We start from the raw sequence: 14,280 nt of genomic DNA on the forward strand, positions 1-14,280 counted from the left end.
CGCACATTAGCTCTGTACCGGTACCCCCTGTATATAGCCTCCACATTGACTCTGTACCGGTACTCCCTGTATATAGCCTCCACATTGACTCTGTACCGGTACCCCCTGTATATAGCCTCGCTCTTGTTATTTACTGCTGCTCTTTAATTATTTGTTATTCTTAACTCTTACTTGTTTAGGTATTTTCTTAAAACTGCATTGTTGGTTATGGGCTTGTAAGTAAGCATTTCACTGTTAGGTCGACACCTGTTGTATTTGGCGCACGTGACAAATACAATTTGATTCGAGTCTAACAAGACAGTCCCCACAATCATTTTATGATACATTTTTCTCAGCCAATCATCAGTCATTTGTGTAAGTGCTGTGCTTGTTGATTGTCCTTCTCTAAAGCTTGCTGAAATTCTGTTGTCAATTAGTATACTGTGAAATATCATTGTATCTGGTCAAACACAATTTTTTCCAGAAGTTTACTAAGGGTTGGTAACAGGCTGATTGGTTGGCTATTTGAGCCAGTAAAGGGGGCTTTACTATTCTTAGGTAGCGTAATGACTTTAGCTTCCCTCCAGGCCTGAAGGCCACACACTCTCTAGTAGGCTTAAATTGAAGATGTGGCAAATAGGAGTGGCAATATCGTCTGCTATAACAATCCACCGATGTGGCTTGTTATTGTTGATTGACAATTTTTTTTCACCTCTTCCACACTCACTTTACGGAATTCAAAAGTAATTTGGTCAGATATACTTGGATGTGTAGTGTCAGCGTTTGTTGCCGGCATGTCATCCCTAAGTTTGCTTATCTTGTCAATGAAAAAGTAATTAAAGTAGTTTGCAATATCAGTGGGCTTTGTGATGAATGAGCCATCTGTTTCAATGAATAATGGAGCCGAGTCTGCTTTTTTTCCCAAAATGTTGTTTAAGGTGCCCCAAAGCTTTTTACTATCATTCTTTATATAATTTATCTTTGTTTCATAGTATAGTTTATTTTTATTCAGTTTAGTCACATGATTTCTTAATTTGCAGTACGTTTGCCAATCAGTTGTGCTGCCAGACTTATTTGCCATTCCTTTTGCCTCATCCCTCTCAACCATACAATGTTTCAATTCCTCATCAACCCACAGGGATTTAACTTTTTTTACAGTCATTTTCTTAATGGGTAATTAGTAACTGGAATAAGTTGTTTCTTAAATGTGTCAAGTGCAGCGTCTGGTTGCTCCTCATTACACACCACAGACCAACAAATATTATTTACATCTTCAACATATGAATCACTATGTAAGTTATTGTATGACCTGAAATTTTATCAGCATATCGATTGCGCAACCAGGGGTGGAAAGACCTTGGATCATTGTTACTCTAACTTCCGCGACGCATATAAGGCCCTGCCCCGCCCCCCTTTCGGAAAAGCTGACCACGACTCCATTTTGTTGATCCCTGCCTACAGACAGAAACTAAAACAAGAGGCTCCCACGCTGAGGTCTGTCCAACGCTGGTCCGACCAAGCTGACTCCACACTCCAAGACTGCTTCCATCACGTGGACTGGGAGATGTTTCGTATTGCGTCAGATAACATTGACGAATACACTGATTCGGTGTGCGAGTTCATTAGAACGTGCGTTGAAGATGTCGTTCCCATAGCAACGATTAAAACATTCCCTAACCAGAAACCGTGGATTGATGGCAGCATTCGTGTGAAACTGAAAGCGCGAACCACTGCTTTTAATCAGGGCAAGGTGTCTGGTAACATGACCGAATACAAACAGTGCAGCTATTCCCTCCGCAAGGCTATCAAACAAGCTAAGCGCCAGTACAGAGACAAAGTAGAATCTCAATTCAACGGCTCAGACACAAGAGGCATGTGGCAGGGTCTACAGTCAATCACGGACTACAGGAAGAAATCCAGCCCAGTCACGGACCAGGATGTCTTGCTCCCATGCAGACTAAATTACTTTTTTGCCCGCTTTGAGGACAATACAGTGCCACTGACACGGCCTGCTACGAAAACATGCGGTCTCTCCTTCACTGCAGCCGAGGTGAGTAAGACATTTAAACGTGTTAACCCTCGCAAGGCTGCAGGCCCAGACGGCATCCCCAGCCGCGCCCTCAGAGCATGCGCAGACCAGCTGGCCGGTGTGTTTACAGACATATTCAATCAATCCCTATACCAGTCTGCTGTTCCCACATGCTTCAAGAGGGCCACCATTGTTCCTGTTCCCAAGAAAGCTAAGGTAACTGAGCTAAACGACTACCGCCCCGTAGCACTCACATCCGTCATCATGAAGTGCTTTGAGAGACTAGTCAAGGACCATATCACCTCCACCCTACCTGACACCCTAGACCCACTCCAATTTGCTTACGGCCCAAATAGGTCCACAGACGATGCAATCTCAACCACACTGCACACTGCCCTAACCCATCTGGACAAGAGGAATACCTATGTGAGAATGCTGTTCATCGACTACAGCTCGGCATTCAACACCATAGTACCCTCCAAGCTCGTCATCAAGCTCGAGACCCTGGGTCTCGACCCCGCCCTGTGCAACTGGGTACTGGACTTCCTGACGGGCCGCCCCCAGGTGGTGAGGGTAGGCAACAACATCTCCTCCCCGCTGATCCTCAACACTGGGGCCCCACAAGGGTGCGTTCTGAGCCCTCTCCTGTACTCCCTGTTCACCCACGACTGCGTGGCCACGCACGCCTCCAACTCAATCATCAAGTTTGCGGACGACACAACAGTGGTAGGCTTGATTACCAACAACGACGAGACGGCCTACAGGGAGGAGGTGAGGACCCTCGGAGTGTGGTGTCAGGAAAATAACCTCACACTCAACGTCAACAAAACTAAGGAGATGATTGTGGACTTCAGGAAACAGCAGAGGGAACACCCCCCTATCCACATCGATGGAACGGTAGTGGAGAGGGTAGCAAGTTTTAAGTTCCTCGGCATACACATCACAGACAAACTGAATTGGTCCACTCACACAGACAGCATCGTGAAGAAGGCGCAGCAGCGCCTCTTCATCCTCAGGAGGCTGAAGAAATTCGGCTTGTCACCAAAAGCACTCACAAACTTCTACAGATGAGCTGGGACCGAGAGACTGAAAAACAGCTTCTATCTCAAGGCCATCAGACTGTTAAACAGCCACCACTAACACTGAGTGGCTGCTGCCAACACACTGACACTGACTCAACTCCAGCCACTTTAATAATGGGAATTGATGGGAAATGATGTAAATATATCACTAGCCACTTTAAACAATGCTACCTTATATAATGTTACTTACCCTACATTATTCATCTCATATGCATACGTATATACTGTACTCTATATCATCGACTGTATCCTTATGTAATACATGCATCACTAGCCACTTTAAACTATGCCACTTTGTTTACATACTCATCTCATTTGTACATACTGTACTCGATACCATCTACTGTATCTTGCCTATGCTGCTCTGTACCATCACTCATTCATATATCCTTATGTACATATTCTTTATCCCCTTACACTGTGTACAAGACAGTAGTTTTGGAATTGTTAGTTAGATTACTTGTTATTAATGCATTGTCAGAACTAGAAGCACAAGCATTTCGCTACACTCGCATTAACATCTGCTAACCATGTGTATGTGACAAATAAAATTTGATTTGATATCCACAACACATGTTCAATACCACCACATATCCACAACACAACATGTTTAATACCACAACATATCCACAACGTGTTCAATATCACCACATATCTACAACACATTCAATAACACCACATATCCACAACACAACATGTTCAATACCACCACATATCCACAACACAACATGTTCAATACCACCACATATCCCCATGTTTAATACCACCACATATCCGCAACATGTTCAATACCACAACATGTTCAATACCACCACATATCCACAACACAACATGTTCAATACCACCACATATCCCCCATGTTCAATAACACCACATATCCACAACACATGTTCAATACCACCACATATCCACAACACAACATGTTCAATACCACCACATATCCACAACATGTTCAATACCCCCACATATCCACAACACAAAATGTTTAATACCACCACATATCCACATCACAACATGTTCAATACCACCACATATCCACAAGATGTTCAATACCTCCACATATCCACAACATGTTCAATACCACCACATATCCACAACATGTAAAATACCCCCACATATCCACAACAAAACATGTTCAATACCACCACATATCCACAACACAACATGTTCAATACCTCCACATACTCACAACATGTTCAATACCTCCACATACTCACAACATGTTCAATACCTCCACACATCCACAACATGTTCAATACCACCACATATCCACAACATGTTTAATACCTCCACATATCCACAACATGTTAAATACCTCCACATATCCACAACATGTTCAATACCAACACATACTCACAACATGTTCAATACCTCCACATATCCACAACATGTTCAATACCACCACATTTCCACAACATGTTAAATACCTCCACATATCCACAACACATGTTCAATACCACCACATATCCACAACATGTTCAATACCTCCACATATCCACAACACAACATGTTTAATAACACCACATATCCACAACATGTTTAATACCACCACATATCCACAACATGTTCAATATCACCACATATCCACAACATGTTCAATACCTCCACATATCCACAACACATGTTCAATACCACCACATATCCACAACATGTTCAATACCTCCACATATCCACAACACAACATGTTTAATAACACCACATATCCACAACATGTTTAATACCACCACATATCCACAACATGTTCAATACCAACACATATCCACAACATGTTCAATACCACCACATATCCACAACACAACATGTTCAATACCACCACATATCCACAACACAACATGTTCAATACCACCACATATCCAAAGCATGTTCAATACCAGCGCATATCCACAACACAACATGTTCAATACCACCACATATCCACAACACATTCAATACCACCACATATCCACAACACAACATGTTCAATACCACCACATATCCACAACATGTTCAATACCACATCATATCCACAACACAACATGTTCAATACCACCACATATCCACAACACAACATGTTCAATACCACCACATATCCACACCATGTTCAATACCACCACATATCCACAACACATGTTCAATACCACCACATATCCACAGCATGTTTAATAACAGCGCATATCCACAACACAACATGTTCAATACCACCACATATCCACAACACAACATGTTCAATACCACCACATATCCACAACACGTTATATACCACCACATATCCACAACATAATCAATACCACCACATATCCACAACACAACATGTTTAATACCACAACATATCCACAACATGTTCAATACCACCACATATCCACAACACAACATGTTCAATACCACCACATATCCAAAGCATGTTCAATACCAGCGCATATCCACAACACAACATGTTCAATACCACCACATATCCACAACACATTCAATACCACCACATATCCACAACACAACATGTTCAATACCACCACATATCCACAACATGTTCAATACCACATCATATCCACAACACAACATGTTCAATACCACCACATATCCACAACACAACATGTTCAATACCACCACATATCCACAACATGTTCAATACCACCACATATCCACAACACATGTTCAATACCACCACATATCCACAGCATGTTCAATAACAGCGCATATCCACAACACAACATGTTCAATACCACCACATATCCACAACACAACATGTTCAATACCACCACATATCCACAACACAACATGTTCAATACCACCACATATCCACAACACAACATGTTTAATACCACAACATATCCACAACACATGTTCAATACCACCACATATCCACAACATGTTCAATACCACCACATATCCACAACACATGTTCAATACCACCACATATCCACAGCATGTTCAATAACAGCGCATATCCACAACACAACATGTTCAATACCACCACATATCCACAACACAACATGTTCAATACCACCACATATCCACAACACAACATGTTCAATACCACCACATATCCACAACATGTTCAATACCACATCATATCCACAACACATGTTCAATACCACCACATATCCACAACACAACATGTTCAATACCACCACATATCCACAACACAACATGTTCAATACCGCCACATATCCACAACATGTTCAATACCACCACATATCCACAACATAATCAATACCACCACATATCCACAACACAACATGTTTAATACCACAACATATCCACAACATGTTCAATACCACATCATATCCACAACACAACATGTTCAATACCACCACATATCCACAACACAACATGTTCAATACCACCACATATCCACAACACAACATGTGCAATACCACCACATATCCACAACATGTTCAATACCACCACATATCCACAACATGTTCAATACCACCACATATCCACAACATGTTCAATACCACCACATATTCACAACATGTTCAATACCACAACATGTTCAATAACACCACATATCCACAACACAACATGTTCAATACCACAACATGTTTAATACCACCACATATCCACAACACAACATGTTCAATACCACCACATATCCACAACACAACATGTTCAATACAACCACATATCCACAACATGTTCAATACCAGCACATACCCACAACACAACATGTTCAATACCACCACATACAATGGAGCAAACACGTATTTAGTCAGCCACCAATTGTGCAAGTTCTCCCACTTAAAAAGATGAGAGAGGCCTGTAATTTTCATCATAGGTACACTTCAACTATGATAGACAAAATGAGAAAAAAAATCCAGAAAATCACATTGTAGGATTTTTAATGAATTTATTTGCAAATTATGGTGGAAAATAAGTATTTGGTCAATAACAAAAGTTTATCTCAATACTTTGTTATATACACTTTGTTGGCAATGACAGAGATCAAATGTTTTCTGTAAGTCTTCACAAGGTTTTCACACACTGTTGCTGGTATTTTGGCCCATTCCTCCATGCAGATCACCTCTAGATCAGTGATGTTTTGGGGCTGTTGCTGGGCAACACAGACTTTCAACTCCCTTCAAATATTTTCTATGGGGTTGAGATCTGGAGACTGGCTAGGCCACTCCAGGACCTTGAAATGCTTCTTACGAAGCCACTCCTTCGTTGCCCGGGCGGTGTGTTTGGGATCATTGTCATGCTGAAAGACCCAGCCATGTTTCATCTTCAATGCCCTTGCTGATGGAAGGAGGTTTTCACTCAAAATCTCACGATACATGGCCCCATTCATTCTTTCCTTTACACGGATCAGTTGTCCTGGTCCCTTTGCAGAAAAACAGCCCCAAAGCATGATGTTTCCACCCCCATGCTTCACAGTAGGTATGGTGTTCTTTGGATGCAACTCAGCATTCTTTGTCCTCCAAACACGACGAGTTGAGTTTTTACCAAAAAGTTATATTTTGGTTTCATCTGACCATATGACATTCTCCCAATCTTCTTCTGGATCATCCAAATGCTCTCTAGCAAACTTCAGACGGGCCCTAAACATTGTCAGACTCCAGCCACCCTAGTCAAGGTGTTTTATCTGCTACCGGAGCGCCAAGTCTAGGTTCAAGAGGCTTCTAAACAGCTTCTACCCTGAAGCCATAAGACTCCTGAACATCTAATCAAATGGCTACCCGAACTATTTGCATTGCCCCCCCTCCCTTCCCCCTGTCTTCTACACTGCTGCTACTCTGTTATTATCTATGCATAGTCACTTTAATAACTCTATCTACATATTACCTCAATTACCTCGACACCGGTGCCCCGCACATTAGCTCTGTACCGGTACCCCCTGTATATAGCCTCCACATTGACTCTGTACCGGTACTCCCTGTATATAGCCTCCACATTGACTCTGTACCGGTACCCCCTGTATATAGCCTCGCTCTTGTTATTTACTGCTGCTCTTTAATTATTTGTTATTCTTAACTCTTACTTGTTTAGGTATTTTCTTAAAACTGCATTGTTGGTTATGGGCTTGTAAGTAAGCATTTCACTGTTAGGTCGACACCTGTTGTATTTGGCGCACGTGACAAATACAATTTGATTCGAGTCTAACAAGACAGTCCCCACAATCATTTTATGATACATTTTTCTCAGCCAATCATCAGTCATTTGTGTAAGTGCTGTGCTTGTTGATTGTCCTTCTCTAAAGCTTGCTGAAATTCTGTTGTCAATTAGTATACTGTGAAATATCATTGTATCTGGTCAAACACAATTTTTTCCAGAAGTTTACTAAGGGTTGGTAACAGGCTGATTGGTTGGCTATTTGAGCCAGTAAAGGGGGCTTTACTATTCTTAGGTAGCGTAATGACTTTAGCTTCCCTCCAGGCCTGAAGGCCACACACTCTCTAGTAGGCTTAAATTGAAGATGTGGCAAATAGGAGTGGCAATATCGTCTGCTATAACAATCCACCGATGTGGCTTGTTATTGTTGATTGACAATTTTTTTTCACCTCTTCCACACTCACTTTACGGAATTCAAAAGTAATTTGGTCAGATATACTTGGATGTGTAGTGTCAGCGTTTGTTGCCGGCATGTCATCCCTAAGTTTGCTTATCTTGTCAATGAAAAAGTAATTAAAGTAGTTTGCAATATCAGTGGGCTTTGTGATGAATGAGCCATCTGTTTCAATGAATAATGGAGCCGAGTCTGCTTTTTTTCCCAAAATGTTGTTTAAGGTGCCCCAAAGCTTTTTACTATCATTCTTTATATAATTTATCTTTGTTTCATAGTATAGTTTATTTTTATTCAGTTTAGTCACATGATTTCTTAATTTGCAGTACGTTTGCCAATCAGTTGTGCTGCCAGACTTATTTGCCATTCCTTTTGCCTCATCCCTCTCAACCATACAATGTTTCAATTCCTCATCAACCCACAGGGATTTAACTTTTTTTACAGTCATTTTCTTAATGGGTAATTAGTAACTGGAATAAGTTGTTTCTTAAATGTGTCAAGTGCAGCGTCTGGTTGCTCCTCATTACACACCACAGACCAACAAATATTATTTACATCTTCAACATATGAATCACTATGTAAGTTATTGTATGACCTCTTATACACTATATTAGGCCCAGCCTTTGGGACTTTGGTTTCCCTAGACATGGCTACGATATAGGGATCACTACATCCGATGAATCTGGATACTGCTTTAAAGCACATTTCTGCAGCATTAGTAAAGATGTGATCAATACATTATTTCATTCCTGTGCTGTTTGTAACTACCCTGGTAGGTTGACTGATAACCTGATCCATGTTGCAGGCACTAATTACAGGTTGAAGCTTTCTCTTGAGTGGGCAGCTTGATGAAAGCCAGTCAGTATTTAAATCACCCAGAAAATATACCTCCAGGTTGATATCACATACATTATCAACCATTTCACACATATTATCCAGATACTGACTGTTAGCACTTGGTGGTCTATAGCAGCTTCCCACCAGAATGGGCTTTAGGTGAGGCAGATGAACCTGTAGCCATATTACTTCAACATGAGATCGTCTCTAAGCTTTACAGGAATGTGGTTCTGAATATAGATCGCAACACCGTCTCTGTTGGCATTTCTTTATTTTCGGAAAATGTTATAACTAGTCTTGCTACCACTGTATCATCAAAGGTATTATCTAAATTAGTGTCAGAGATAGTCAGAATATGAATGTCATCTGTAACAAGCAAGTTTTCCACTTCATGGACCTTGTTTCTTAATATGGGCTATTTTTAGCACTTTTCCTCGTTGCTTGATTGTTTTTAAATGCTTTACTGGGAAGCTTATCAGAAGTAGACTTGCTCATGTTATTCATATTGGAGCTGATAGTGCAGGGTGAGCTGCATAAAGTGGTCTTCCTACTAGGACACCACCTCAGTGGTCTCCCTACTGGGACACACCACCTCAGTGCTAACAGTGTAACTCTGGTTCATAGGCGCATGATTACTGCATACATTAGCTGTAGGATTAACAAAGGTATTCAGGACAATTAGGGGGACATAAATTAAATGACTTACATTGTGTCTGCCAACGCCCCTAGGATAATGTATTTTTAATGCAGCATTATGACGACTCATTGTCACAATGGTAGGGATTAACTGAGCTGTTCCTGGATCATTTACCAGTCATTGTTTCAAAGCAGCCTTGAAATGCGTGGATAGAGTCCAGGACCCAAGATGACTGTAACCCTACAATCAAATCAAATTGTATTTGTCACATGCGCCGGATACAACAGGTGTAGGTAGACCTTACAGTGAATTGCCGACTTACAACAATGCAGTTTTAAGAAAATGCCTATATAAAAAAAAAGTAAGAGATGAGAATAACAAATCATTTAAGAGCAGCAGTAAAATAACAATAGCGGTGCTATATACAGGGGGTACCGGTACAGAGTCAATTCTCTTCTCTCCCAGTAAACTGTTATTCTTCTATTCAGACCGACTCCTAACCACCCCTAACCCTCTCCTCTCTCTCCACCAGTATGCCTTGGAGCGTTTAAAGGTGATGTGTGAAGAGGCTCTGTGCACCAGCCTCTCTGTGGAGAACGTGGCTGATACCCTGATCCTGGCGGACTTACACAGTGCAGAGCAGCTCAAAGCACAAGCCATAGATTTTATCAACAGGCAAGTATCTGTAGAAAGCCCCAGTGATGAATCCCTCCTGCCAGCCGTGTTTACCTTCTCTCAGCGCTGCTCTGTTATCTCCTGTAGGTGCAGCGTCCTCCGACAGCTGGGCTGTAAAGATGGGAAAAACTGGAATAGCAGGTATGGACACAGCACCTCATAATAATAATAATAATAATAATAATGGGGAGTATGTAACTAGCTGATATACATGCATATATGACACCAGCTTAATAACAAACTCTTATCTCTTCCAAAGATAGGCAGGGGGGAGAGAGAGTGAGCCAGGCAGGGGGGGGAGAGAGTGAGCCAGGCAGGGGGGGAGAGAGAGTGAGCCAGGCAATGGGGGGGGGAGAGAGTGAGCCAGGCAAGGGGGGGAGAGAGTGAGCCAGGTAGGGGGGGAGAGAGAGTGAGCCAGGCAGGGGGGGAGATTAATAGACTACCTGGATGGGAGGGGGGTATTTATTCTATCATTACAGCCCCAGTCATCTAAATTGGTTTTTATTGTCTCTGTTTTAATTTCCTGTCTGTGTGGTTGCATTGCAGTCATGCCACGGACATAATGGAGACGGCAGGCTGGAAGTCAATGATCCAGTCCCACCCTCACTTAGTGGCCGAGGCCTTCAGAGCCTTGGCATCGGCACAGTGCCCGCCCTTCGGCCTGCCGAGGAAACGCCTAAAACAGTCCTGACTGCTACAGCCCTCTGATCCAGACAGAGAGCTGAGGCAGCCCACTGATCCAGACAGAGAGCTGAGGCAGCCCACTGATCCAGACAGAGAGCTGAGGCAGCCCACTGATCCAGACAGAGAGCTGAGGCAGCCCACTGATCCAGACAGAGAGCTGAGGCAGCCCACTGATCCAGACAGAGAGCTGAGGCAGCCCACTGATCCAGACAGAGAGCTGAGGCAGCCCACTGATCCAGACTGAGAGCTGAGGCAGCCCACTGATCCAGACTGAGAGCTGAGGCAGCCCTCTGATCCAGACTGAGAGCTGAGGCAGCCCTCTGATCCAGACTGAGAGCTGAGGTAGCCCTCTGATCCAGACTGAGAGCTGAGGCAGCCCTCTGATCCAGACTGAGAGCTGAGGCAGCCCTCTGATCCAGACTGAGAGCTGAGGCAGCCCTCTGATCCAGACTGAGCTGAGGCAGCTCTCTGATCCAGACTGAGAGCTGAGGCAGCCCTCTGATCCAGACTGAGAGCTGAGGCAGCCCTCTAATCCAGACAGAGCTGAGACACCATGGGGACACAGGACTATGAAGAAGAGATCCCCCCAGTTCCCTCATAGACTGTCCGTCTCATCCTATTGGTTTCTATCTGAACAGGGCTGGTAGCATGGGAGACTGACTCCAACTGGTAGAAAGTAACGTTTGGTTTTGGTCCTCAAGTTTTGTCGCTATTTTTCTGTCATTTCAAATGGCCTTAATCTATCTGCCATTGGAGCTGATCCACTGTGTTCTCTCTATTTGACTCTGTACCTGCCTCGTCCCACAGACCAGGCTGCCCCTTCCCACAGACCAGGCTGCCCCGTCCCACAGACCAGGTTGCCCCGTCCCACAGACCAGGCTGCCCCGTCCCACAGACCAGGCTGCCCCGTCCCACAGACCAGGCTGCCCCGTCCCACAGACCAGGCTGCCCCGTCCCACAGACCAGGCTGCCCCGTCCCACAGACCAGGCTGCCCCGTCCCACAGACCAGGCTGCCCCGTCCCACAGACCAGGCTGCCTCCAGATTGCACTAGTTCCCATAGTAATTTTGATATGGAGTTCTATAGGGACGTGTTAAGCGTTTGATTCATGGGAAATATTATATATTTGTAATGTTAAGCCCATTTTGTGACTAGACATTAAAAATCGTGAACACTTTCAGTGCAAAGTCAATTCTTTACACTTTTTAGAAGATGAGTATGCCCCATATTGATGGCACCATTTCTATGTAAATGACTGTTCAACCATCTTCAGAAGGTGTTTCCTGGTGTTAAAAGACTGTGTTGATGCTGTTATTATTGTATGGAAGACTTGAACATGTCGATAGTCTCTGCCTCTACACTAGAAAAAGTATTGGACGAATAGGAAAGGCTCTTTCCCCAAACAGTCTCCGATTGGATGATGGGAGACTTATGCAAAGAGCAATCTATAGATTCAACTTCAAGAGATTTAGGTTTCCATACTACTACCAACATGCAAATATTTATACACTGAGTATACAAAACATTAAGAACACTTTCTCTTTCCATGACATAGACTGGTGAAAGCTATGATCCCTTACTTGTTAAATCCACTTCAATCAGTGTAAATGAAGGGGAGGATACATGGTAAATAAGGATTTATAAGCCTTGAGACATGACATTATGTATGCGTGCCATTCAGAGGGTGAGTGGGCTAGACAAAAGATTTAAGTGCCTTTGAACGGGGTATGGTAGTAAGGGCCAGGTGCACCCGTTTGAGTGTGTCAAGAACTGCAGCGCTGCAGGGTTTTTCACGCTCAACAGTTTCCTGTGTGTATCAAGAATAGTCCACCACCCAAAGGACATCAAGCCAACTTCACACAACTGTGGAAAGCATTGGAGTCAGCATCAGTGAGGAACTCTTTCAACACCTTCTAGAGCATGCCCTGAAGAATTGGGGCTGTTCTGAGGGCAAAAGGGGGTTGCAACTCAATATTAGGAAGGTGTTCCTAATGTTTTGTACACTCATGGTATATTCTTAATCTATTGTGCTTGGCAAAAGATAAACATGGGAAAGACTAATGCATGGTCCTGTATTTTTTTCTGCAATTATCTACAAGTATCTGTAAAGGATTTTAATTAATTGAGTCCAGTCAGTGCAAACTAGGCTCCAACAGTCTTGGACGTGTACAGGGTGCTGAGTATCACTGTCCATTATTACTGTCTTTGTTATAGGGGTCAGGGGTCAGGCCAGCTTCACATTCTAAGCAGTCAGGACCTCAAATGATTCAATTCATCAATGGAAGAAATGTAAACTTTTCCTGATCTGAACCTGCATGAATGGTTCACGTTGGCCGTACAGCCATGATGTGTGTATTGATGGGTCGGTCACATGTTGGTCGTTAACAGTGTGTCATAGCTGCTGTTATGTGGTATGGCAGATGCCTATTTAGAAGATTTTGTAAATGACAGAAAGTGACATCCTTTTACATGGAATTACTCAGTCATTCTGTGTTCTGTTGCAATGTTGGAAAAAGATTGTTGTCTGAGAGAATGCCTGCATTAACTCATTAAAGATGCATCTTTATTTACCTGCCATTAATTCATCACGTGGTCAAGTGTTCTGTGATGGCTGTTATATATGTGCTGTTCTATTGATTTGTCCTTTACTTCACCAGGTCTGTCTGGCTGTTGCAGACAGCAGAACGTTCTCCACGGCGTCTCGGAGTTACATTGTGTTGTTTAAATGTTCCCTTTATTTTTTTGAGCAGTGTATCTGTGCTGTTCTATCGATGTGTCCTTTGCCTCACCAGGTCTGCCTGGCTGCCTGCTTCTCCTAAACGGTTACTATTGTAGTCAGTCTTCACACCTGTGAGTCCTCATCCATAGCTAACATCAA

The 14,280-nt window shown here is 43.0% G+C and overlaps 1 protein-coding gene across 2 annotated transcripts in view; it reads left to right on the forward strand.

Moving 5' to 3' along the window:
• Nucleotides 1–13,987, forward strand: part of spopla (speckle type BTB/POZ protein like a) — a 110,473-nt gene extending 96,486 nt beyond the window's left edge. For both annotated transcript variants that reach the window (XM_036959444.2, XM_036959443.2), the window contains exons 9-11: nt 10,576–10,718; nt 10,806–10,859; nt 11,265–13,987. In XM_036959444.2, coding sequence (XP_036815339.1) covers nt 10,576–10,718; nt 10,806–10,859; nt 11,265–11,409 — 342 coding nt within the window. In that variant the 3' untranslated portion in view covers nt 11,410–13,987. The remainder of the gene's footprint in view (nt 1–10,575; nt 10,719–10,805; nt 10,860–11,264) is intronic.
• Nucleotides 13,988–14,280: the final 293 nt, after the last annotated feature.

This window comes from Oncorhynchus mykiss, chromosome 22 (assembly GCF_057628025.1).
Source record: "Oncorhynchus mykiss isolate SJ-2025 chromosome 22, ASM5762802v1, whole genome shotgun sequence".
Classification (NCBI taxonomy): domain Eukaryota; kingdom Metazoa; phylum Chordata; class Actinopteri; order Salmoniformes; family Salmonidae; genus Oncorhynchus; species Oncorhynchus mykiss.